Genomic DNA, 25,598 nt, shown 5'->3' on the forward strand with positions numbered 1-25,598 from the left:
GGTTTTGTACATGCACAGAGGTCGAACTGTAAATTGCAGCTTTCTTCCTGTCAGACAACGGCAACGACACCACTAATGTGATGTAGTTTTTTTTAAAAGGCCCACTCCAGGTTTATGAGTTAAGAACTGCAAGTCATTGAATCTGGTTTGTTTGTTTTCATTTCCGTTTCACATGTTCAGACATTCAAAATGGCACATTTTGTAAAATGCAGTAGGCCTAAACCCCTCATTCTGGGTATGCTTTCAGGTTGTGCAATATCTGTTTTGTTCAGTATTATTATGTATATCTGTGAAATCAAGTTTCGATCATTTCAGATGTATTACAGCAATTAAAGAACAAAACAGACTAACAACAAAACAGACAACTTTTTAAAATAAAAAAACTATATTTAAGGTAGCAACTGCTATACCATATGTGGCCATTGGTTTAAGGAGGAATAATATATTTCTAAGTGTCCTTCCTTTTAAGCAAGCTTACACAGGTAGATGATGTAAATTCCTTTGTCCTAGTTCATAATATATTGTATAATTTATATGCCTATGTATATATCTATTTATTGTGTACGTATTTGTTTGTTTTGTTTACCTACTTATATACTCTTTTATCTAGTCCTCAACACGCAAATAGGCTACTGTGTATCACTCGATTTCACTTCTCCATTCTTGCACTACGCTTTGATTATCATTTCATTTTAGTTTTCAGGCCCTGATTTGTAATATTCCCTGCTGGTAAAAATGGGCGAGCAAAATGCAAATGAAAGTGCTATATGTACTGCTGAATAATAATGAAATATCAAAGCATCAAAGAGCTTTTTGTTAGTGTTACAGAGCACATGTACACTACACACTGTTATCTTCGTCAGGTCTGAGGACATTTATGAGGTCTGAGGTCTGGACATTTATGTTGTAGCATTTTATAATATTCTGTGCATTTATTGTTTATCATAGCCAAAGTGAGGTATCATCATGATGTTATACATTACCTTTTCAACCTGATTTCATAAAGAGATGGCCGAGTATTGTCGACTTGTGAGATCGTAAAGGATTATGATGCTTCTCAAGTACTGTTATTTAGGTTGTGCCACTCAGAAAGTGTTTGGCAGAATGGTTATACTGTGTGCCACATCCATGATGGACAAGATGTGTTGAGTCATTTGTTCTTCTTCCATAAATCAGCTTCCTTGCAAAACATACCCCTTCAGAACTCTCAAGCATATTCATGCTGTGGCCTATATTTCACAGGTGGAACATGAACAATATTATGATTTCTGTCAGATATTTTAGTATTTTTCTAGTCAGCTTACCTGCCATGTTTGGTCTTTGTTTCACTGTATCATGATTATAATAATGATATAATTATGGTAACTATGTAATACGACTAACATGCTTAACATCTAAATATGACGATATAACGTTCATGAATACTGAATAATCACATATGTATGAACTTTCACGAGTATAGCTCAATGATATTTCCATTACACTATGTTAATCGATAAACAATACGAATTAAAATTTGATCGTTTGCCTTTGTTAGTATGTCCGACATTTCTTTCTCACTCTCCAGTCGCGCGCCGAATGAAATATCTGCTGTTAACCGTATTTGGAATTGTTTCATCAAAATTTAATGTTTGTATTTCTAGCATTCATACATCATATCTCCCTGACCGCATGGTTTCTGTGCCGGTGCTACAGACGAGGGAAAAACCGTCAAGGTCGTGTCCTTGACAAGCCAATGCACTGTTCTCCCAGTTATTGAGCCTTCAGACTCCAGCGCACCTGACTTTGCTCCTGTGGGGACAGAGATAGTATCGCCCACTTTCCCGAGACCGTAGTGTGGATCAATCACGTAACGTCACCGTCTTGCTCTCCATCCCCCACTAGTGAGCTTACAAACGGTCTCGCTGGAGTGTTCAACCTCAGGGGCGTCTGTACGTCTCATTCACGTGCCTCTGACTGACTTTATCCAAAATGATTAACGTTTTGTCAGTATGTCTGTGCCTGGGATTCGAACCTATACCTTTAGTTGCAGACAGTTGACTGACAGGAACAGAACCGTCAGAAAAGCAAAGGCTGTTATAAGTTAATCCATTTCCCGCGCGAAAGTAGCGTTTAGTCAAAACTCCTTATATAGAAGCTTGATGTCAGCGAGCCTTGCTAGCCAATCAAACGCTGGCTAAGCCTCACCCTATTTGCATACAAATTGACCAGCTGATCCCTGTCATCCCAACAATCCAGTCGAGGTGCACGCGCGCGAGCTCATCAACGTCAGAGCAAACTATGACCTAAACCTGATGCGCTCTGTAGCACGTTTCGATTGACTCTTTGATCGCCATTGTGAAAGTTTAGTTGAGCATTCCCGGTGTGGCATGAATATTAATTTCGAGTCAGGGCTGCTGACTCATTCTGCATATGAGCTTCAGAGAAGATGAGAAGTTTTTATTTAGGTCCTGTGTGGGTTTTTTTCAGGACAAACCAAAAGACATTTCTCGTTGTGTTTCAAGGTGCATACACGACTAGGAAAACAAATTAATAAATAAAATGGATGAATTATGAATGCTTTGACGGCAAATTGCACGCTGCCCCCTAGTGTTTCCTGTTTAACGTAGCAGAGATTAAATCCCTTTTCTTGCATTTAAGTGATAAGGTTTTAGAAAAGGTATGGGTATGCAGGGACCCTACAAGCAAATGCATTATGAAACAACCAAGGGAAACATTTTTGGGTGATTATTTTTACACACATTGTCTGACCCAACAGACCTTTTAAAACGATCCACTGTTTAATTCTTTTCAAAACAGAAACAAACACAAAAAAGGTACAGGGAAAACAACTTAATGTTATTATACTTCAGATAACAAAAATGTGTCTTTAAAACGACTCATGAAGAAGATTCACAGCAGGGATGGAAAAGGTTAAAGGAGCTCTGTGACGGAGTGTGACGAAAGATACTTGGGGATGGGTAGGCTATTGTCCATGAGGTTGAGCTCAAGGCACCAGAACAATACGCATAGTGTTGGAGTAACCAGAGCCTGGACGCCAACCTGTAACCACGATCAGAACGTCACCGGACTTGAAGTAATTCCGGGCTTTGCCTGAAAAACAAAATGTCATCGTTTTTATCCCTCATTTCAAAAAGTCAAACAGAATAAGATTTTAATTTGTCTGACACAGAAAAAAAAAGAACTGTCTACTTGTTATTCCCATAATGACTTTCAAAGGACTAGCATTTAACATCTACTATGCAAAAATGGTTATGGGAGTTTAAAAAATAAGTGCAGTATGAGCCCTTTAATACGTCCTGCCCCAACTTCCTGTTTTAGCAGGAAGTACTTAATTGTAAACACTTTTTTTAACTAAGCCATTTTCTAAAGTCCAAACTGTTTACACTCTTGATGGAAATAGCCACACGGTTTTCCTTAAAACCTCACAGTCACACAATCAATAAATGCAAATTAGTTTTCCATTGCTGCAGCCAGAATCGGTTCATTTTAGCTTTAACCTATTCACTGGCCCAGAAAATGACTAATTTGTCACACAAGGTAAAAGTGCATTTCTCTACACATCTCCTTACCCAACTCCAGAGAGAAGGAAACACGTTGATCCACATCCTCAGCCCAGACATCATGGGCGGGCTTGTTGTAGAGGATGGGGATGACGCCCCGATACAGGTGCAGCTGTCGGGCTGTCTGTCCCTCACGGGTCACGGCCATGATGGGTGCACGTGGCCTGTACCTGGACAGCAGTTGGGCAGACCTGTGAAGAGAGCGGACAGTCGACAATTCATACAGATTCTTTAAAATATCACAAAAGGAGTTGTGGACTCCACTTTTAAAATGCCACTAATGTAAACATGTTTGATTGTGTTTGTTTCAATAAGTTTTAATGAAATATATTTATTCTATGAGGTTGCTCATTCAAATATTTAAAGTATATAATTTAAGAAAATGTTATAATATTATTTATTAAAATACAAAATATACAGTATTATTAATGGAATGTACACAGTATGTCAGCTAGAAATTGTATCTCCTTCGGTACGTGTAAGCCTGACCTACAAGCGTACATGAGCTCCTGTGGTTATGCACTTGTGCTTTCTGCAACCTACCCTGGAACAACTGAATGAGTAGTTTAAATTAAGCCTACAAAATGTCAAGGTTCAGGCCTGCAAAGGTCAAGAGCGTCTCTGTCGCACAACTGCATGCATTTCGATCAGCCATAGTGCAGAAAGGATATTGTGAGCATGTTAGAAAGACATGCCAGCTAACTAACTCCATACAAGTACTGTTAAAATAAAGCAAAAAGGCTTACAAAGTATTACATAGTAGCTTTTACAATCTATTCTGAGTTCAGGTCAGTGTATCTAATAATAGAGCCGAGTGTGGGGTTTTGTGTCCTCTGAAAACCTCTCGGGTGATTATGGGTAGATTTGTGAACACACATGACCTGCCAGTCTTGGTGAGCACAAGGATGGCGCTGGCGCAGCACTTAAAAGAGGCCTCCACAGCCCCAATGGCCACGGATTCGGTCGGGTCGCGGGTCAGGTGGGAGGTGCGGCGGAGTTCCTCAAACATTTGTCTGTGGAACATTGCGGCTTCGGCTTCACGGGCGATCTGAACGACCACAACACCAAGAAACAACACAAGTGAGAACATAAATACCTATATCTACAAACTCAAACACATGAAAATTGTTTGAAAAAATTCAGGTTATCGCATAAACAAATATTTTTACTTTCCTAAATACATGTACAAATATTACTGTTGTATTGCTTAAAAGTGAATAAGAACTTGTTTTCTTTTCAGTATTTGAGGTCTGAAAAAAGAAAGAGCATCTTTCTGTTATTTTGGTTTCTCCAGTTTTCATTTTCTCCAATGCACATAGAAATACATTTTTATTTGAAATTTGGGAGAAATACTTTGTAGATCACAGAATTAGACAAAAATAAAAAAAATCCTAAACACATACCTATAAATAGTCAATTAAGAAAAAAAAAAATCATTGCAAGATCATTTTGAAATGGTGTCTTCTTCTATAGCTGTAGACACCTTTTGGTAGACACCAAAACCATGGTAATACTTTGTGTCTTCTTCTATAGCTGTAGACACCTTTTGGTAGACACCAAAAGCATGGTAATACTTTGGGATGTCAAAACATCTGATATATATACGGTCCATATGTGTAAAGATACACAGTATATCAAAGAGGCGTCTCATACGTCATACCACCAGTAGTTTTTGTAACTATATTCAATTTGCCAAAAAATCCCTAGCTGATAAGATACTGATAATTTTCATAAGGAACCTTTGATAGCGCGTGAGGACATGAGTGCAGAAGGTTGAATGGTGTAGCACATTGGACAGCAGGTCCTCAAAAGCATGCTAGAAATCAGAAACAACACACAACAGCGGATGGGCAAAAGAAACAAACATATAAAAAATCAGCAGCATGTCCACAAAAACAGGTTAACAGAATGATTTACTGCAGAATCAGTCAATGCATGCAGTGATAAAAGCACAGCAACATTATTGTTCAGCTATTATTGTTATGTGAGATCTACAAACTGATTTGTCGCTTTACATGTCAATCAGATATTCAGTGGGCGGTTCTTATCCTAAACACAATCCCGGCAAGCACAATCCAAGCAAAAGGTGTTGAATTTTAATGCTACTGGTCACGTTAGTGTCAGTAAACAGCACAACCAAAAGAGGGCGCTCATTCGTACCAGATGTTGCATGTGCACAGCCTCCAGAGGATAGTCTCCCTTGGCCGTCTCTCCACTCAGCATGATGCAGTCTGCACCATCAAGCACAGCATTGGCCACGTCGCTACTCTCCGCACGGGTTGGACGGGGCTTCTTGGTCATGCTTTCCAGCATCTGTACTTCAAAAACAACCAATAGACAGCATTATGGAGCCTATCTGAACTGAGCTGCACACATGCTGGTATCTGCCCTGACCTGTGTGGCGCAGATGATGGGCTTGCCGATTCTGTTGCAACGGCTTATCATCATTTTCTGTGCCAGGAACACCTTCTCAGTAGGGATCTCAATACCAAGATCGCCACGAGCGACCATGATGCCATCGCTAGCCTCCAGGATCTCATCAAATCTAGAACATACAAAATAAACAGAGCAAGACACTAAAAAAGTCTAAAAAAGATGGTGTAACACAATTTGTCACACAATCTTGATAAGATAAATAAATAAAAAACACAATTTTATTCAAATATGTAACCAAAGACATTGTATTCATGATGCATACTTGAAGTCTAAAATGAAGCTCAGCTCAAGGACGAATTTGAGGAGGCTGAAAATGACTGTCTTCTACTGGTTTAATTTCGTCCAATATGACCTTGTTATTTCGAAAAATAACCAAAAGGGCATTTTTTGCAAAAATTGTACAATATATTTTGGCCACTACTGTAGCTAACAACTATAAAGCTGACTATATTGTTGTAATGGTGAAAACAAATTGTTCCGCTACTTTTACTCACTTTTGCACACCCTCATGGTTCTCCAGCTTGCTGATGATGAGAATGTTCTTGCCTTTTTCCCCGAGCACCTGCTTGACAGCATGCACGTCAGCAGCCTTGCGGATGAAGGAGGCAAACACCATGTCTACACCCTGCTCCACGCCAAACTGAAGGTCCTTTATGTCCTTCTCAGACACAGCGGGCAGGTCCACTTTAGCGCCAGGGAGGTTCACTCCCTTCTTGCTCCCCAAGATGCCTCCGTTTTCAATCTCGCAGTTCAAGAAATTAGAACCTGGAAGATCATAGTGTTGAATGAATGAAGTGCACAAATCGACTCCCGGACGTATTACATCAATTAGGCCTGAAAAGATCTCACCAATTTCTTTAACTTTAAGTGATATAAGACCATCGTCTATGTAAATATGGAAGCCTTCCTGCACCACCTTGGTGATATTTTTGTAGTCCAGCCACAGCGTCTTCTCATCGCAGTTGTCCATAAACTTGTCATCCAGAGTGAGCTTGATCATTTCACCTTTGACAAGCTTTACCTCCTCAGTGCCGCTCTGCAGGTTCGAGAAATCATTTCATGGTAAACCGAGATATTTTAAAATATATGAAGTCAGTAAAGTTGAGGAGAAACTTTTAAGCATAAGATACTGAGAACGGACAAATAACACTCACGCCCTTAATAAGTCCCGTTCTGATCTCTGGACCTTTGGTATCAAGGGCAATGGCCACAGGTCGGTACTCAATGGTACCAGGTCCAAAACTCTCTGTGGCTTCACGTACGTTCTTGATGGTTTCGGCGTGGTACTATAAAAGAAAGTTAAAAACAGTATAATGTCATCAATAACTGTCATATTACATACTTATTTTAGATATTAAATGATAATTCACCTAAAAACTAGAAGTCTTTCATAATTTATTCACCCTCATATCATGTTAATCCGACATTTATTCTTCTGCAGAACACAATAGAAGGTATTTTGAAAAAAGTCTGTGATCAAACATCATTGGACTCCCATTGACATCCATATGGACACAAAGAAAAAGACATTTCTCGAAATAATTTATTTCAAAGGTATATCCAGTACATGGGAATAAATGATGACAGAATTTTTATTTTGGCTAAAATATCCCTAATGGGGGTCACCAATCGCAAATTAAGCGATTTGCACAAATAAATTACATAGAAAGTGTATCTCTCACAGAGGAGATTGAAAGCATAAAAGGACGAGCAGGAGAGTGTACGACGAGAGAGGACGACTGCCGGCCTTTTACTTCCGTGTTATTGTTTCTTTATTTTCATTAAAGTTTGTTTAACGTTCGCCGGATCCCGCCTCCTTCCATCTCTACTATGAACTGTATAACAACCATGTCTAGACCAGACTCGACATGATACACGGCTTGATTTTATTAGATTGTCAAATTGCGCCGCATCCAGTGTGGACAAAATTTAAAAATATAAAAGGGTTCTAATGACTTTTGTCCGGTGTAGACACAGAGTAATAGTTTTTTGGTATAATATACAGTATATCTTGGTTATAGTATTTGGTGAATACTTCCTTTATAGACAAAATAAAACTCATGTAAAGTGTGAAATAGTGACACACTAATACTGTAAGTGATGCATTTCATAAATAAAATAAATACATGTGTGTCAACTTCATCAGGCCAGACAAATACAAACAGTCTGCTCTATAACAAACAAATCTTTCTGTTCTCTGTGTTGCTTGTAAACTAATGTATAATGTATGTTTGCACTCAGATTTACATCTCTAAATGTCATCGCTTTGCTGTATAACACCACACTTTGTACCAAAACAACGAGAAAGATAAACTTTTGTATCGCAGTCTACAGTTCAACCTCTAATATACTGTAGTGTTGTCTGTCCACTTACAGACCGAGAGATATTTATAGAAACATGGAGAGACAGGTTATGTTTCCAATGACCCACAAAAACACGATATGTCAAACTCCACTTCATTCAGAAATCTTTACGGAAGAAATACCTAGAAAATATTAATGCATTATCTTGTAATTTACTGTACTGTATGTTGTTACTTCAGTCCTTTATTATACAATTTAAAAGCTTTAAGAAATGTGTTTCTTACTTGTGAGGATGTAAAAACATAATGTGAAGTGGTTATGATTCTTGCTTTTATAATAAAAGCACAGCTGGAAGACAAGCTCACTTGCAAGTGAACCGGGAGTAGGAAATATGTATCACTTCTAAAAGATCACTGTGTAATTTTAACTAAAATGAACCGGGAGGAACTTTGTTACAAGATAACATGTGCTTTTGACCTTCTGAAGACTACATTAAGACATATGAACTTATGATGACAAGTAATGGGGCCTTGCAAAAAAGGTAAAAAGCCATGACTTTTAAAGAGGAAAGGTCAGCTAATGCTTTGGCCTGAGCTGGAAATGACTACCGGAGAGCAAAGCCAACGTATCGAGCAAACAGAACCGTGTGGATAACAAGATCAGCTTACAACTTCTGACATTTCGAGAGCCACAAGGCAAATGCCACAATAATGGATGATGTGCTATGGTGGCCGAGGAGCTTTCCAATGAAATCTTCTGTTTCAACATGTGCTAGTTTGTAGCTAAAACTAGTGATGTTCTTGAAAATATAATGTGGTGCCAAAACCCTATCTGGAATGTATAAGATAGCTCACCTCGTGAGACCCGTGGGAGAAGTTCATACGGGCAATGTTCATGCCCGTCTTGATCATCTCCTTTGATGTCTCCACAGATCGAGAGACAGGTCCTGCATTAGGGTGGAACAAAATATTGAATGAAACAAACAACAATAAAGAAAATGCCAAAAAAAATGAAATTTTAGGAAACATTATGCAGAACACTGTTATCATGTATATTACAAAAATATGTTAATTCATGTAAAACATATATGGCCACTAGATCCAGAAAGTTTTCGAGGTGATCTACCGACCGATTGTGCAGACGATGCCCGTGTTGCGGGTCACTGAAGGCACAGAGTCGATGTCCAGCAGGCACAAGTGCTCCAAGAGGGTATCTGCCATAGCAGCAGGCATCTGCTGTGTCTTGAAGAAGGCAGTGCCAGCATCCTTAACTTTCGTCTGAGACATGGCTGGACCTGTGTCTGCTAGAGATGTCTTGGAAGAAGGAAAAATAGTTAAAAGATGGCTTTTAAATGCATGACAACAAACACAACACACAAACAAGTGTGTCCAACAACTATAACAATAAAGATAAACAGATAAACTTGTTTTTATTACAATCACGTATATTTTTATTAAGTTCATATATCATATATGGGCCAATGACGTGACATGTATTTTTTGTGTCCAAATTCATTATTTTCCTAAAAAGAATTTCAATAAATACATGTCATATATCAAATGGATCTACAATATGTCCTTTATAAGAAACCCTTTTCATTTTATTGAAATTCAATAGATTTTTTGAGTTTTGGTGTTTGAAAGACCAAAAATGTCAGGTGGTGCGACCGTCCGAACATACAAACAGAGAACAAAACTGAGAAATAAATGTTAATTTTCTCAATAAAATTCTTAATAAAATATTTTGGCATGATTTTATGTTAAATTTCTTATATATGAGGGGAAAAATACTCAGTGCTAAATACATTAAATGTATATTATTTTAAATTAATATATGGTCGCACCACCTGACATTTTCTTATTTGTCATTGACCCATATATCAAAACATGCAATTAATTATAAAAATGGAAAATATCAATGTATTCTAGTTGTGCATTGTGCTACTGACATAAAACATGTGTTATCCATACATACCACATAAAAAAAACATGTTTCTTTTCCTTCATTACTTATTGTAAAATAATAATGATTTATTAGAATCAATTATTAGGGAAAAATTATACCAAAAGGTATCCTCAATTTTAAATGTTGCTGTCCTTTCTATACAATATATGTATCTACTGAAACTGAGATTGTTGTTTAAATAAAAAATTATTGAAATTATCTGTGGTGTTTAACTCACCTTAACGCGATGAACGCTGGCAAGAACTTCTGACTCGGTCACCGCCACTGTCTGAACTAAACCAGTCTAAACTAACCGGTACTACTTCCCACATCGTCTCCATCCGCCAGTAAAATAGACCCACTCCAATCTGCATTTCATTACAAAGACAGCTTAAAAGTCTTATTCATATTAGCAACTATTATATAAGTCATTTTATTTCAACCAATCAAAAATGCCCTGCAGTAAGAAGATTTCAAGTGTTCTAATAAAGCTAGTGTTGGGTCAAAGAGTGATTATATAAAAAGTGATTAGCGGCCTTCTCACTTTGGGATTTACAAAACTAAAAAACATGTTATAGCCATTAACCAGTATGTACTCACTGCATCTAGACTCTTCCATGTTCTTAACATTGTTTATTTTAAACTGTTTCTGATCCTGGTGTACTCTGCACTGTTACCTAAAATGAAAAGAGTACAGTAACCCCCCCCCCCCTACACACACACACAGCCCAATGTCATTTTATAAATACCAGCCATAACTGGCATCTTAACTTCTAATAATAGCTCAAGGCCTACAGCTCAAACTTTGATGCGCCATGATAGAATCTATCGCTTGTTTGATTTGCTGCCCATGTTGTTTGCATTCTGCACACACGTATGATGAAAGATGAGGATGAGGAATCTAAAACGTTTTATTTTCATAATTCATCTATTATTAGTTTTCAACAGCTACTGGGCTTATTCTTCTTCCAAATTCAGCTCTTCAATTTACCCCTATACAGAATGATGAAACTATGAGCACAGTAAGATGCAAGACAGTAATACAGTAACATGTAAGTTTAACTATCAAGTGTTGTTTCTATGTATTAGCGCTGTAGGCATTTTGCATGCAAGTTCTTTATATGCCTGAACAACCACAGGAAACAATTACAACAGATAAGAGGGATACAGGAAATCTATCTTCACAAAAAATGAATATATTTGGAAAATGAAATGGCTGCTATAATCTTACGTTTAGAAATAGATGAATTTACTACCGTCCACTAGTACAGCGTGTTATTATATGTTGCAGGACATGCCACAAGGCAGCACCTGTCAAAACAAATAAGGTATAATGAGTCAACAGAAATGCAATAAGAACAAACATTTTGTAAATGTATTTATTTATTTCAAATGTTAAAATATGTTCTCTACCTCCACAACAGGTATTGGATAATATTTGCTTTATTTGAATGCAATCTGAAATAAAAATATAATAATAATTTGTAACATAAAAAGGAGTGCATTTCCAGCTGTTTTATTCTCATAGAGACTCAAAATAAAATTGATCAAGAAATATTTTCCCCACTTCTTTCATATATTTTTTCATTTTTCTTGGAGTCTGACAACCACTCACTCCCTCTAGAGGGCAATATATAAAACAGGCTAACTTATTTTTGAAAATATCTGTACACACAGGTTATATTTGTGCATTCTGGACACAAAGCACATCCTTCTACTTTCAGTTTCATCTGCAGCCATTGTGAAAGATTTGTTTTTGGTTATATATACCATTAACTGATGTACTTTTACATAATAATTTAGAAAAATCATGCAATATGAGACATGTAAAAACCATGTAAGCAAATGCACAGTTACATCAATCACCAAGTTACTGGACCTGTCTGTAACCCAATGTTCCAGCATTGTATGTTTTCGGTTTATTCTGTAATGGTGAGAGTAATCCAGGCAGGAAGTCGGTCCAGACACAGTGTATGATTTATTATACAAGACAAAATAACTTAATAAAAGCATAAAAAACAAGGAACAAAAGTAATCCATGAACCATCTAATAAACAGGACACTGTAACAACAACTGACCCATGATAAATGAAACACAGGGGTTTATATAGACCAAACCAAACAGGGTAACAAGACACACCTGGGAGCTAATCAATAGGGAACCAATGAAGAAAAGAACTACAACGGACTACACAGGAAACAGGAAGTGACAAAATAACTTAAAATTCCACATCACACAGGGGAAAACACCGACTAGATTGTGACACATACGTTTTTATTTGGGGGGGCCACAAAGTGATCCAATCTACACGAAGGGGGCATTTCAACGAAAAAGTTTGAGAACCACTTTAACCTGGCTTTTACACCAACAGGTGCCCCAAAAAAAGGATCATTACAGATTAAGCCCAGTGTGTAGTGTGTGAGATCTTACATATAACACAAGTAAAGTAAATGTACCTTTTAAAATCAATAGAGAAGAGTAAAGTAGATTAGAGTAGAGTATGATTACAAGTACATTTTCCTTATGTTACAGAAATTTCTGTTAATTCTAAAAGCAATTTAATGCAGTGCAGAAAGAAAAAAACAGGTAAAACAACTGTAAAAATGAATACGGAAAATTCCTTCATATTAATACAGGAAATTGTGGCCTATTATTACAGATTTTTTAGAGTGTAGAGTAGAGTAGAGTAGTGTAGAGTATGGGGTAGGGTTGGGTGGGATAGGATAGGACATGACAGGATAGAACAGAATTGTTAATGATAGAACAAAACATTACATAAGCACCACAATACTGTGTAAGCACAGAAAAACTGATCATATAAAAATTCTAAAAATACAATAGAACAAATAGAACAGAACAGAACAGAACAGATTAGAATAGAATAGAATAGAATAGAATAGAATAGAATAGAATAGAATAGAATAGAACAGATTAGAATAGAATAGAATAGAAAAAGCACTAATTATCATTAACATATTACAAAAGAATAGTCTTGTTCCCTCCATCAGTAAACTGAGGTTATAGACATAACCAAGACGTTCCCTTTATGGACATAGGTATGGTCTAGTACTTGGAGAAGAACGCATGGAACAAGCGGACTGGGTAGTTAACTAGGTCGTCCGATAGCACTAGGTCCGGTTAGAGCTATCTGTGATAGTTCATATGGTGTCCCGGCCTAAGGGGGAAGGCTGCTCTGCCCATCCAACCCCCAGGGGGTGCTTGCTTAGTGATGGATGGAATGCCTGTTCTTAACCAGTGTTTCCCGTACCGACCGATCAGAGCCATGGCTGTGAATGTCGGGACCGATGTTGTTCTCCCTGGGGTCTTCCCGTCAGTGTCACTTCCCTGGAAGGTTACTGACAGGCTGGAGGTTTCCCTTTCGACTTCCTCTTCTGGGGAGCAGCCTGGGGGTGCACAGGAACCGGTGTGGATGTCGAAGGGGTCCTGGGCTGCCGGGAAGCAGACGTGGGATCTCGGACACGCGGGATCTCGGAGGCCTGTAGTCGCGGTGCGGTAAAATGTGGCTAATCGCCACTGTCTGTGTCTCTCCTGGACCACTACCGTGGACATCGTCCGACCCAGGACCCGTGGCGACACCTTGGTCGCACATAGTGCGCTGTCAGTGGCGGCACGGAGATCCTGCATTATACCCAGGTCGGCCTTGCCCTCGTGGAGCTCTCTCAACGGCTTGGCCTGGCGGACCTGCAGGATGGCCATGGCGTAGAGAGAGGAGGCAGCCTGGCCCATGGCAGCGCAAGCCTTCGACACCAGTGATGCAAAAGTCCTACACGCCTTGGACGGTAGGCGTGGCCGATTCCCCCAGCTGGCAGCCGTCTGCGGGTACAGGTGCACCGCAGCCGCACGTTCCACCTGGGGATCTCGACATAGCCTTTGGCTGCCCCACCATCGAGGGAAGTGAGGGAGCCGGAGCTGGTTTGACTGGAGCGGCCGTGAGTGGAGCGCTACAAATCTTACACAGCTCCTCATGCACCTCCGGGAAAAAAATGGCACCCGGGATGGGGGCGGTTTGCACCGCGTTCCGACCCCAGGAACCACGTATCCCCGGGTTAGCATGGCTGACATCACTTCTGCTTCCTCCTGAGCTCGACCCCCCTGGGATTCGTAAGAGTCGGATGCCAGTCTCCCTCCGATGCTGCGAGCGACATCTCATGTATGTCACACATCGTTTCCGAGTGCGTGCCTGAGGATCCGGACGGTATGCCACCGCCGGTTGGGGAAGAAGTTCAGAAGAGCGAATCGGGGTGCGATCGGCCCGTGAGCACTTGGCTGGCGGGTTTACGTTCGCAGAGGTCCCCACATCACTAACGCTGCTATCACAGGAGGACTTCGGGGTCGTAGCCACCGATGTCACTGCCCGGGTAGCAGACGAAAATGGTGGCTGGTTCCCGTAGGAAGACAGCCACCCGTGACAGCAACTTTTGAATGACAATCTGCCCGCACTGCTGGACCCCCAGACACCTAACGCAGCGATCGTGTCCCCCCCCAGCGATCGTGTGCCTCACCCAAGAGAACAGCGGGACATGCCGTGCTGAAGAATGCTCAGTCCTGAAAAGGACCTTTTAGAAAAAATCCTCTGGAACCGCCGAGACGCCCAGGGGAAGGTCGCTGCAGGTAGGGACGATCCGCTGCTCTACGTCGTAGATCCGGCAATGTAGAAGAAGAATTCATTGAATTCGTTTTGTTCGTAGTCATGAGCGAAGGCTCTGAAGAACAAAAGATAAATGAATGCTGCACGCCGGCTTCGTTTTATACCGGACATCCGGGGGCGGAGACCGGCATGCAAATTTAATTCGCCAAATTTCATTGGCCTTTTCTATAATAGTCAGAGTTGATTGGTTCTCAAGGGCGAACCACATCTGTCGTTCTCGACACAACGTCGAGAGACCGACAGAAAGGGAACGGATAAGATGAAGCTGTACAAATATAATATAATGAATAGAACAGAACCGAATAGAATAGAATAGAAAAAGCACAAAATATCAAAACATATTATAGAACAATAGAATTGATCACAGTAGAATAAACTACCGTGGAAGACAACCACAATATGAAAATGTAAATTAAACACAGAAAAACAAATGTATGTAGTGTAATGTAATGTGATAGAACGGAACAGATTAGAATAGAAAAGAATAGAATAGAGCTCAAAACAATAGACATTTGCTATGCCAAAGACACAGTCACATCCAGACAGTGATACTACAACACATCAGACATTAAATGATGAAATGTAAGGTCAGAGACAGGCAGGAGGTGGTATTTGATCTTATGTTCCATGATCTACCAGGCATGTCTTTTCTGCTCAACCCCTCCTCCCTTCCTGCTACAGAACACACTGGCTGTCAGCTGCCGGTCTCATGACTCGCACGATATACACTGAGCATGCCCAAGCTGTCGTTTGTTGTCAGGGAGAAAGCAGACACGGTAGAGAAGAATGAAAGCGACCCATCAGAGGCACACTTGAAGCCAGACGAGAAACAGTGTCGGCTAGACAATTGCTTTTTGTTATATTGTATGTATTGAGGACGTGCTTGATGTGTATGTTTCCTGGCGTGGAGATTTTGTGATGTTTTGTTAAGGTGTACATGCAGACGTTGCTCAATGCATCAGGAGGTAAGACTGGAATTTTCTTTTTAAGAGCTAAGCTAAAGCAGATATAAACATTGTATGTCCATTTAAATAAATGGAATGCATTAACATGGTCATGTGATGTTTACTTCACGCCTTTGTTCTGTTCTTCATGCACAGAAGAATGTGCATCAGTACAACCAACAGGTGTGCGGTATAATTGCCATGACAATTATATCTATAAAGAAAAAATAAATGAACTCATACAGTTCTCAAATTGACCTTGATTTTACCTTAATGCATTATTAAATTAAATGCGTTACATTTATATATTGTTTACTAAATAAAATGAAGTGGAAGATTAATGAAATGCCGCTCTTGCATTGTGTTATCACAGGTTGCCATGGCGAGGACTTTGATGGAACTAGGAAAACAAGTGCATCCATTCTATTGGTTATCCTCAACATGTTTTGACTCACAAAACCCAATCCTGCTATTTTAGCTGGAATGGATGAATGTGGCAGGGGAAACTCACTAAAGCAGTGAATCTATCAACAGCATGGTAATGTATTTATCAATTCTTAATGTTTCTCCAAGACAAAAATTTGTAAATTACGCAAATTAGATTATTTCGGACCAAGTTGATGATCTGAGACATCGAGGGGTCACCTCACTGGGTAGATTACAGACTGACCGACTGACCGATGAGAGAACAGCTCAGTGTCTATGAATGGGGGATGGGTGTAATGAACATGCATCTTAATGGAATTTAGCCAATAGCGGACACCGTGATTGACAGGTGACAACTTTTGTTTCAGAGCATCAGTGAGCAATTCTGGAGCGATGAAGACTCGGATGGGAACAGCGACGGTGAGGACTTCTTCTGCGGAGTGCAGGTTAGCATGACTTGTATGGTGCTAGCAACACCAGGTGCTTGAATGCACTGTGAGTCTTATTGCTTTTTAGAATAGATAGTTATCAAAGCCTTATATTTAAAGGTCCAATGTGTCATTTTTTTTACATAAAGGAAATATAATATACCGTACATAAGGCCTAACTATGTCTTCAGAGGTGTATAAAGACCTTACATAATGAAGCGTTATGTTTTTATTACCGTAGAATGAGCTATTCCTATCTACATAAACGGCGGGTCCCCTTACATGGAATTCGTTATGTTGTGTCTTCAGTAGCCCACACGGACAGACTGCTCTACAGAGCGCTTTTCGTAGTCAAAATATGTTATCTCCTTCGGAAAAGAAGCAAAAACATGATGCCATCTTACCCCGGTGTCAGCCACCGTAATGCTTCAATAGGGAGGGAGTGAGCCGTTGGTTGCAATTCGCAACCTCACCGCTAGTTGCGCAAAATGTCGTACACTGGACCTTTAAGATTTGTGTAATTCGAGATCATCATATGGCAATATCTGCAATAGGATAATAGTTAATGAATTTAGTTAAGAACCGAAGTGTTATTGAAGTGCATTGTGGGGATTTTAATTGGATTAGTATAGGACTCTTATATTAGGAGAGACAGATGGCTTTAGTTTTCAGATTGCCATAACAGCATTTCAAATCTCAGGTCCAGGGGTGTTTAGTGCTCATTTAATATGAACAAACAAATCTTTTTTTGCAGGGTCATTATGCCACCGACCTGACTCGACACCCTCAGCTTGATATAGATGTTGGTGCGGTGAAAGACATCTATTCTGAAAGTGCCGTTTCTGTAAGGTACCTCACTACCCCAAGTTCATTTGTGACACAATGAAATGCTATAGCAGGAATAAAATGAAATATTTTGAGTTTTTGGTTGAGGTCAGTGTTCATGTAATTATTGTGTGTTATGACACAGATAGTCCTTGATGATGATTGGTCAATAGTCCTCATTTAAAGCACAGCTATTACCTCTTTACCACTATAATTTGTATCATGGCAAGTTATGTTACTGTCCATACGATGATACATATTTTTAGAACAATGCTATTTAATTGATTTACTTTACTTATAATAATTAGAGATGCACCGATATATTGGGAAATAATCTTTGAAAACAGCCGATGTTCAGGGCCAATATATCCTGTCAATGAAAATAGGACTGGAAAATGCTAGGAATTTGTGCTCTATATACAGAAATTGTTACAACACATCTCCAGTTTGATGTTCTATAATAGCCATTATATGAATTAATACAATGAAAAAATGTAAACTTCATAATTGATTTCTGCAGATATTACTCTGAATAATTGGCTATCTGGGGAGAAATGTAGTATCTGTCCATCTTTAAAAATAACACTTTAATGACACTTATATTGTTAATATTTATGACTTCAATATTGACTTAAATAATAATGAATATTATGAATGATAATGGTTTTATGAAAGCTATTTGTTATATTTACATTTTGTAATGGCTGAAGGGTATTAGGCACAACTAAGTGACCGACTCTTTACATTTTTCAGGGAGTATGAGACCATTGATGATGTTGATGTCAACCTACACATTAACGTCACCTTCCTGGATGTAAGTTATTATTGTGAATTGCATTTTTTTCACTTTCCTTGCAAAAGTATATACAAACAAAAAACATTTTCTAATCCTATTGTGTAAAAATTTTGCAGGAGGAGGTGGCGTCCGCATGGAAGGTCAACAGAACTGAACCTATCATTTTGCGCCTTCGTTTCTCACTGTCTCAGTATTTGGATGGACCGGGTGAGTAATAGATATAAATTGCATATATTAAAGGGATAGTTCAGGTGTAGGTTTTTATGCACCCTCATGTAATTCCAAATCTGTATATGATTATTTCTTCTGAGGAACACAAAAAATATATTTTGGATTTGTGTCAATACAATGAAAGTCAATGGGGGCCATTGTTGTTTGGTTACCAACATTCTTCAAAATATATTTGTGTTCTCCAGGAGTAAGAAAGTCATACATGTTTAAAATGACAAGAGGGTGAATAAATGAAAAAAGAATTTGGGCAAATAAGTTCTTTAGGCGAGAGGTGGCTGAGTGTGCATAAATCAATATGTTATGGTCAATTAAATGTGACTTTATAGATGCCGATACAACAGATAATAAAAAATGAGTCAATCTCTTTCAGAACCTACAGTGGAAGTATTCCAACCAAGCTGTAAAGATGGCTTCAGTCTTGGGGTTCAGCTTAAAAGGTACATTATACAGTCTTTCTGTCCTATTCTGTTTTATTATAAAACTCTATATCTGCATCAAGCAAGAAATGACACCAGCCATTGATGTCTTTTTTGCAGAATACTCACCATGTTTATATCCAACCAGTGGAAGCATCTCAGTAATGAGTTCTTGAATATACAACAGAGAAAGAGACACAGCTGGTTCAAAGCCGGAGGAACCATCAAGAAGTTCAGAGCTGGACTGAGCATCTTCTCCCCGATAACCAAGTAAGGTTACATCTAGAAACGTTTTTTACTTTGGTGATGATCAAATAAAAAAATAAAACATTATGCTTGTTTATGAATGTGTCTTCACCTCTGTTCTCCAGGTGTTCCAGTGTTCCTCTAATCCAGGGCCCTGGGGTGAAGGTGAAGTCAGCAGGCCAGGAGTTACGAGTGACACGTCTGATGAGTCGCTCAATGTCCAGCTCCAAAGGAGACCTGAAAACTTCCAGCCCGATTGGACAGGTGTGTATAAACAAACGAACAAAGCATTATATACTATATATAAAGAGTTTATTTCCAAAATGAGATAACTAAGTTTAAAAACAAATCTAAAATTATGTTTTTTAATTGTGCATTCCAATTAATTTCAATCAAACTGTGGTTGGTTTGTTTTAATTTAAGCTATAATAACAAAAATATACAGCTAACTAACACACTAAAAACATGATAACATAATTAAAACAAGATTTTTGAAAAAAATATTATTTGTATCATTATTTCATTTTGGAAACAAACTCTTGTATATAAATATATATATATAAGGTATATATACAGAATCTACTAAACACTTCATATATGTGCAGAGTGTGGCTGTCCCAGGCTCAAGATCCACAGTGCAGATCACCACCAGACAGCTCATCCAGCTATTCTTCTCCTCACAAGCCCTGATCCACTGCAAGAGCATCCCAACCCTAGAATACGGCTTCCTAGTCCAGGTAAACCTCACAGTGTTTCCTTAAAAGGACAGTTCACCCAAAATAAAAATTCTGTCATCATTTGCATATATACTTTGCATATAAACATATACTGTAAGTATATCATTTCCCTTTTTCGGTCAACTACCTCTCAATTTCTCTCTGATAATCTTTTGCCCTGAAGGTTATGAAATACTCTGAACAGAGAATCCCCACTCTGAATGATTATTGTGTGGTCTGCGATGAGCAGCACGTCTTTCAGAATGGCTCAATGCTAAAGGTTAAACCTTGCAAAGACCAATTAAATAATACTTGTCACATGGCTATACAGTACATACAATCTGTTTTGCGCGTGTGTTTAGCCTGCTGTTTGCACAAGAGAGCTATGTGTGTTCTCTTTCAACACGTTGGGTGTGATGTCAGGAGCTGCAGATGATGTTGCAACGGGAGCTGAGGTGACACACACATACACTTGAACAAAAATGGCCTTATTTATGGGATCTCTCATCCAAAAGTGACTGTAAAAGATATTTTTTGGTTCAGGTCGTGGACCTGCTGGTGGCTATGTGTCGAACTGCCCTGGAATCTGCCCGTAAAAGCATCATCTTTGACCCTTACCCTTCTGTCGTTGACCCTCACAACCCCAAATCTCTTGCCTTCAACCCAGAGGTAGCTTCTTTATCATTTTTTCCCTCTACTTGAGCAGGGTTTTGGGCTGAAAGACAGTGTGACGTGTCTCCCATTGTCGCGTCTTTTCTGTTTCGTTTTCATAAAGAAAAGAAGTTATGAGCGACTACAGAGAGCGCTGGACAGCATCACATCGATTCGAGAAATAACACAAGTGAGCGACTCCAAAAAGAGTTAATATACAGATTGTCCAAAGCTAGTAAAATAAAGGGAATGAGCAAAATAACTCACATTTTTCAGGGCCCTTATGTCGAGATAAAGAAGCAGATGGACAAAATGGATCCTCTTGCACATCCTCTGCTACAGTGGTAAGTAAAATACACCAATTATAATTGCTTAAAAGATACAATGTGGAGATTTAGCGGCATCTAATGGCAAGGTTGCGAATTGCAACCAATGGCTCACTCCGCCCCTCCCTTTCACTTCTTTGCCTGAAAGAGATCATGTACGGTATTAGCAAAAGGTAGAGCAGTTTGTCCGTTAAGGGCTACTGTAGATACAACATGGCAAATTCCATGTAAGTGGACCTGCAATGTATTTAAATGGAAATAGCTCATTCTAAGGTAATAACGCTTCAGTATGCAAGGCATAGATTCTGAAGACATAGTTATATGTATTATGTTGGATTTCAGTCAATAGGTCCTCCAAAAAATAACACAAAAAAAAATAATTTCCATCTTTATCTTTACAGGATTATATCCAGCAACCGGTCTCACATTGTCAAGCTCCCTTCTAGCAGGGTAATTTCATCTCATTATGAAGCACAGCTTAATGTCCTATTTTTTCCTCTTGCTTATTTATGTTTTCCTCCATCCTAACAGCAACTGAAGTTCATGCACACCTCGCATCAGTTCCTGCTTCTCAGCAGTCCTCCGGCAAAGGAGGCAAGATTCCGCACTGCGAGAAAACTTCACGGCAGCACCTTCGCTTTCCAGTGAGTCACCTTCACACCCATTTTAAAATGTCATTTTATTTCTCATACAACTGGAAGGGCTTGTAAGATTTATCAGTTACAAATGTATAATTATTGTTTCTCCTCCAGTGGTTCTCATATTGAAAACTGGCACTCCATTCTAAGAAATGGACTTGTAAATGCCTCCTACACAAAACTGCAGGTACTTCTACATTGTACAATGGCTCCTTGCGTACTTAATGAAAACACCAGTGTGTATCTATTTATACTTTTTACTTGCTTAACATAGTCTCTTTTAAGTAATTCATCCTGTTCTCTATCACACAAGCTGCATGGGGCAGCCTATGGGAAGGGCATCTACCTCAGCCCCGTCTCCAGCATCTCATTTGGATACTCAGGTCAGAGACTCGGGGATCATCTAAAAAGTGCAAAAACAAAAATAACATTAACATGTTCATATACTACACTAAATATCACACTATGCACCCACTGTGTCTTTAGATATGTAGTATGTTAATACTAAGAGTAATTAACTTAATATTAAGAGTCTTTGAAGAAATTAGTTGGAAAGGGATCGTAGTTGACTCTTAACAAAGGTCTTCTGACGCAAATCGATGTGTTTGTTTAAGAGAAATATCCATATAGACAGCGCTATTAACCTTAATGTCTAGCTTCCATTATCCCACAGGCTGCGCGCGCACTTTTGCTTGCTTTCCGGCAAATGATGGTAACAAATGCTTTCACATATAGGAGCGACACCCTATTGGCTCAAAAGGCACCGGAATTTACGAATTTTGCCTGAAATATCGCTTTAAGTCTTACTGCTCACAATCCATTGTAGCAATAGATGGTCAAGTAAAGTTTAATCTACAGCATTATACTTTATTGTTTACTATGTAGATGTTAATCGTGCTGTTTTTCTGGACAGGAATGGGAAAGGGACAGCACCACATGCCTACTAAAGAGGAATTAGTACACCATTACAACCGGGTCAACACTGTCTTACAGGTAAGACTATCTGCAGGGGTTTGAGTGATATAAATATAATATAGATATATTTGTAGTTACTCAGACAACGGTAAGCAAAAATGTTAGCTACAGGAATTACAATATACTGTAGTTCTGTATAGTTCTCTTATAGTTTTTCTTATACATGCCTCTATTGGATATGTATTTTTGCAGTGCCGGCCTGTACAATCAAGATTTCTTCAGAGTCGTAATCTAAACTGTGTCTCTTTGTGTGAAGGTACCGATCAAAAATATATAATAGTACAAATGATATCATGCAAATTAGAATATTTTAAATAGTTATATTTGCTTTTACTTTGATTTCGGTACTAAACTTCTTCATGCATTCTTGTTCGCAGTTATAACATCCAAAGATCTCCAGAAACATGGAAACATTTGGGTTTGCCCAATTTCTGATCACGTCTGTACGCGGTTCTTTTTTGTGTAAGTGTCGCCAAAGCTTTAACATACATACATCCCATATTTAAAAGATATAATTTAACTCATTCTATATTTACGTTTTACAATGAGCAATTGTTTCTGATTATCGGTTTGTCCGTCCTCTGAAGGTATGAGGATGGTCAGGTAGGAGATGCTAATATCAACACACAGGACGTTCGGATACAGAAAGTGTTATTGCGTGTGATTGGGGGACAATCGCCTTGACTGCTTCACCACTGTGATGCTTTGAAACACTTGAGGACCATAAAACTGAACATGCGAAGGAATTACCTCAAACTAGATGTTTGTCTTTACAAAAAAAGAACCGTTTTGTAACATTTTGATAAGCATTTTCTAATTTAGTCTCTATTTATGTCATGTTTGCTCCTTTACTTATGCTGTGTCATGAAAAGTCCTTACTAAGCCTTAATTTATGAAGGTAGAAAGTTTAAAAGTAAAATTCTTACGATGCCCACCTGGGGGCTCTATTCCCAAACAAAACATTGAAACAAAGGAATGAAAAGGGATGGCCTATCCATATACAAAAATTATGAGACTTCTGTTTTTCATGTGACTGACAGCAGTTATCTGTGGATCGGACCCTTGTAAGATGAAATGATTAAGATAGATCAGACATAGAAAGCTGTATATTTATTATTCTGTCTTTAAATATGTCTAATATATGTGATGTTAATCTAAAGATATCTTTTGAAGGGGGCTTGTCGTTTTTTATAAAGCTCACATTTCTATGTTAGCACATTTTCCAATAAACTTACAGCATGTGACTTATGTCTTTCTATTAATATGGGAATGACTGTTTTTGTGTGATGGTATCAGGTGTGCCCACAATAATAATAATAATAATAAAAATGTTATGGGTACATTTTTTATATAGATTAATTTTTGTTTTTATGGTAGAGGTACATTAATAAATAAATAAAAACGAAGATGTCAATGGCGTGTCTGTTAGCATATTGTTGTCTGTCATGACTTCTGAAAAAAATTAATGTAGCATGTTACATTGTGACTAAATCCCAGAGGACATTTTGACTTCTTGGTTTGCTTACGGGTTTGTTCTCCTCTGGAGCAGAAACATATAATAATTTATAACAGTGCACTTCATCCACATGTGCCCCACATCAACTGAAACCCCCTCACTGTTCCCACTGTCATGTGTTGTAACATTGTTCCTTTCCTTGGGAAGAAATACCTATAATTTATTTTTATGTTTTTTTTGTTATATTGTTTTATTTTACCAATGCTCTCTCCACAACGGAAATAAAACGGTATAATTATTCAGTCGATTTATTTGGCTACTTCACCCAAAAATTTAAATTCTGTCATCATTAACTCACCTTCGAGTTGTTCCAAATCTGTTTAAATGTCTTTGTTCTGATGAACCCAGAGAAAGATATTTGGAAGAATGCTTACAACCAGACAGATTTTGCCCCCCATTGACTACCATAGCACGAAAAATCAATTGGGGCAAAATCTGTCTGTTTTTTTTTAAATCTGTCAGAATTTTAATTTTTGGGTGAATTATCCCTTTAAGTTTGAGACAACAGTTAAAATTCTTGGATATCATTTTAAATTGAAACATGGAAATAAATAACATAATTTAGGATTTACTAAAATATGTGAGGAATGAGAAATATTTGATTCAGCACTATTGCTCAGTTATCAAATTTGTGACATGTTAGCTCACGTTAACAAATGGTCAGATGTTCTGCTTGTATTGACACATGCAGGATCTTCTGAATATTCATAATATGAATAACTCAAAATTGAAGGTATTGTTGATTTCAATGCCAGTTTAGTATGAAAAGGGGAAAATATGTTCAAAAATACTAAATTGAAGATAAATAAGTATAAAATAAGAAAAATCCTCATTGTTGTTCATAATAATTTATATAATTTATAAATAGAAAATAAGCAGAATGTAATTCATAAATAAATAGAAATTAATCCATACTATCTTTGGTTTATTTATGTTTGTTCATATATATCATTGTTTATGTTGGTTATTTTAGTTTGTTCTTTACAGACATTTGATCTGCAAAAACATAAACAAATGTTATGCGGCCCAAATGTTTGGAAGACCTCAGCAAAGAATAAATAACAACCCTGTAGAGTACTAAATAATTTTATTACAAATAATATAAACTAAAATACGATTTGAAAATAGTATAAATTAGTTTGACCAATAAACAAACATAGACCGGAAGTTAACGTCAGGCCAGGTACCTGCCTTCGATGAAACCGTCTAGAGACTGTCTTAATGGCACAGTACTTTATAACAGATATGTTTCCATATGTTCAACATTTTGTCTATGAAATTATTTGAGACATCAATTGTAAAATTGTTGCAGTGCACATAAGATATGTTTTTCATGGTCTAATGAAAAGTTGGGTTGCTCAACTAAATGCTGTATGTTTAAAGCTGCAGTGTGTCAACTTTTTACTTTGAAGTAACAGTTATTGTATATTATATTCCTGCTGAGGTGGCATAACTGAATCAAAACCATATACTGTTTTAAATGACTGTTTTTTGTTAGTCAAATTGTACCTTGAAATATTACACTGTATTCTTCACTGAGTGTGGTT

At 38.2% G+C, this 25,598-nt stretch overlaps 2 protein-coding genes across 2 annotated transcripts; one reads left to right on the forward strand and one right to left on the reverse strand.

Moving 5' to 3' along the window:
- Positions 1-2,757: 2,757 nt before the first annotated feature.
- On the reverse strand, positions 2,758-10,575 carry pkmb (pyruvate kinase M1/2b). Its single transcript, XM_056740584.1, has 11 exons — positions 10,486-10,575; positions 9,433-9,616; positions 9,158-9,249; positions 7,154-7,285; positions 6,849-7,035; positions 6,494-6,764; positions 5,958-6,108; positions 5,724-5,876; positions 4,445-4,611; positions 3,573-3,754; positions 2,758-3,093 (listed from the first exon to the last, which is right to left on the reverse strand). The coding sequence occupies exons 2-11, from the start codon at positions 9,587-9,589 to the stop codon at positions 2,987-2,989; spliced, it is 1,599 nt and encodes a 532-aa protein (XP_056596562.1). The 5' UTR covers positions 9,590-9,616; positions 10,486-10,575; the 3' UTR covers positions 2,758-2,986.
- Positions 10,576-15,655: 5,080 nt separating this feature from the next.
- Positions 15,656-23,905, forward strand: parp6b (poly (ADP-ribose) polymerase family, member 6b). Its single transcript, XM_056739861.1, has 23 exons — positions 15,656-15,882; positions 16,235-16,399; positions 16,656-16,733; positions 17,470-17,564; positions 18,294-18,354; positions 18,453-18,543; positions 18,938-19,004; positions 19,104-19,253; positions 19,355-19,493; positions 19,835-19,966; positions 20,130-20,225; positions 20,308-20,400; positions 20,489-20,614; positions 20,721-20,786; positions 20,873-20,940; positions 21,324-21,372; positions 21,454-21,566; positions 21,675-21,747; positions 21,874-21,943; positions 22,474-22,553; positions 22,728-22,791; positions 22,913-22,997; positions 23,123-23,905. The coding sequence occupies exons 2-23, from the start codon at positions 16,397-16,399 to the stop codon at positions 23,217-23,219; spliced, it is 1,896 nt and encodes a 631-aa protein (XP_056595839.1). The 5' UTR covers positions 15,656-15,882; positions 16,235-16,396; the 3' UTR covers positions 23,220-23,905.
- Positions 23,906-25,598: the final 1,693 nt, after the last annotated feature.

The sequence above is a fragment of the Triplophysa dalaica genome, chromosome 24 (genome assembly GCF_015846415.1).
Source record: "Triplophysa dalaica isolate WHDGS20190420 chromosome 24, ASM1584641v1, whole genome shotgun sequence".
In the NCBI taxonomy this organism is placed as follows: Eukaryota; Metazoa; Chordata; class Actinopteri; order Cypriniformes; family Nemacheilidae; genus Triplophysa; species Triplophysa dalaica.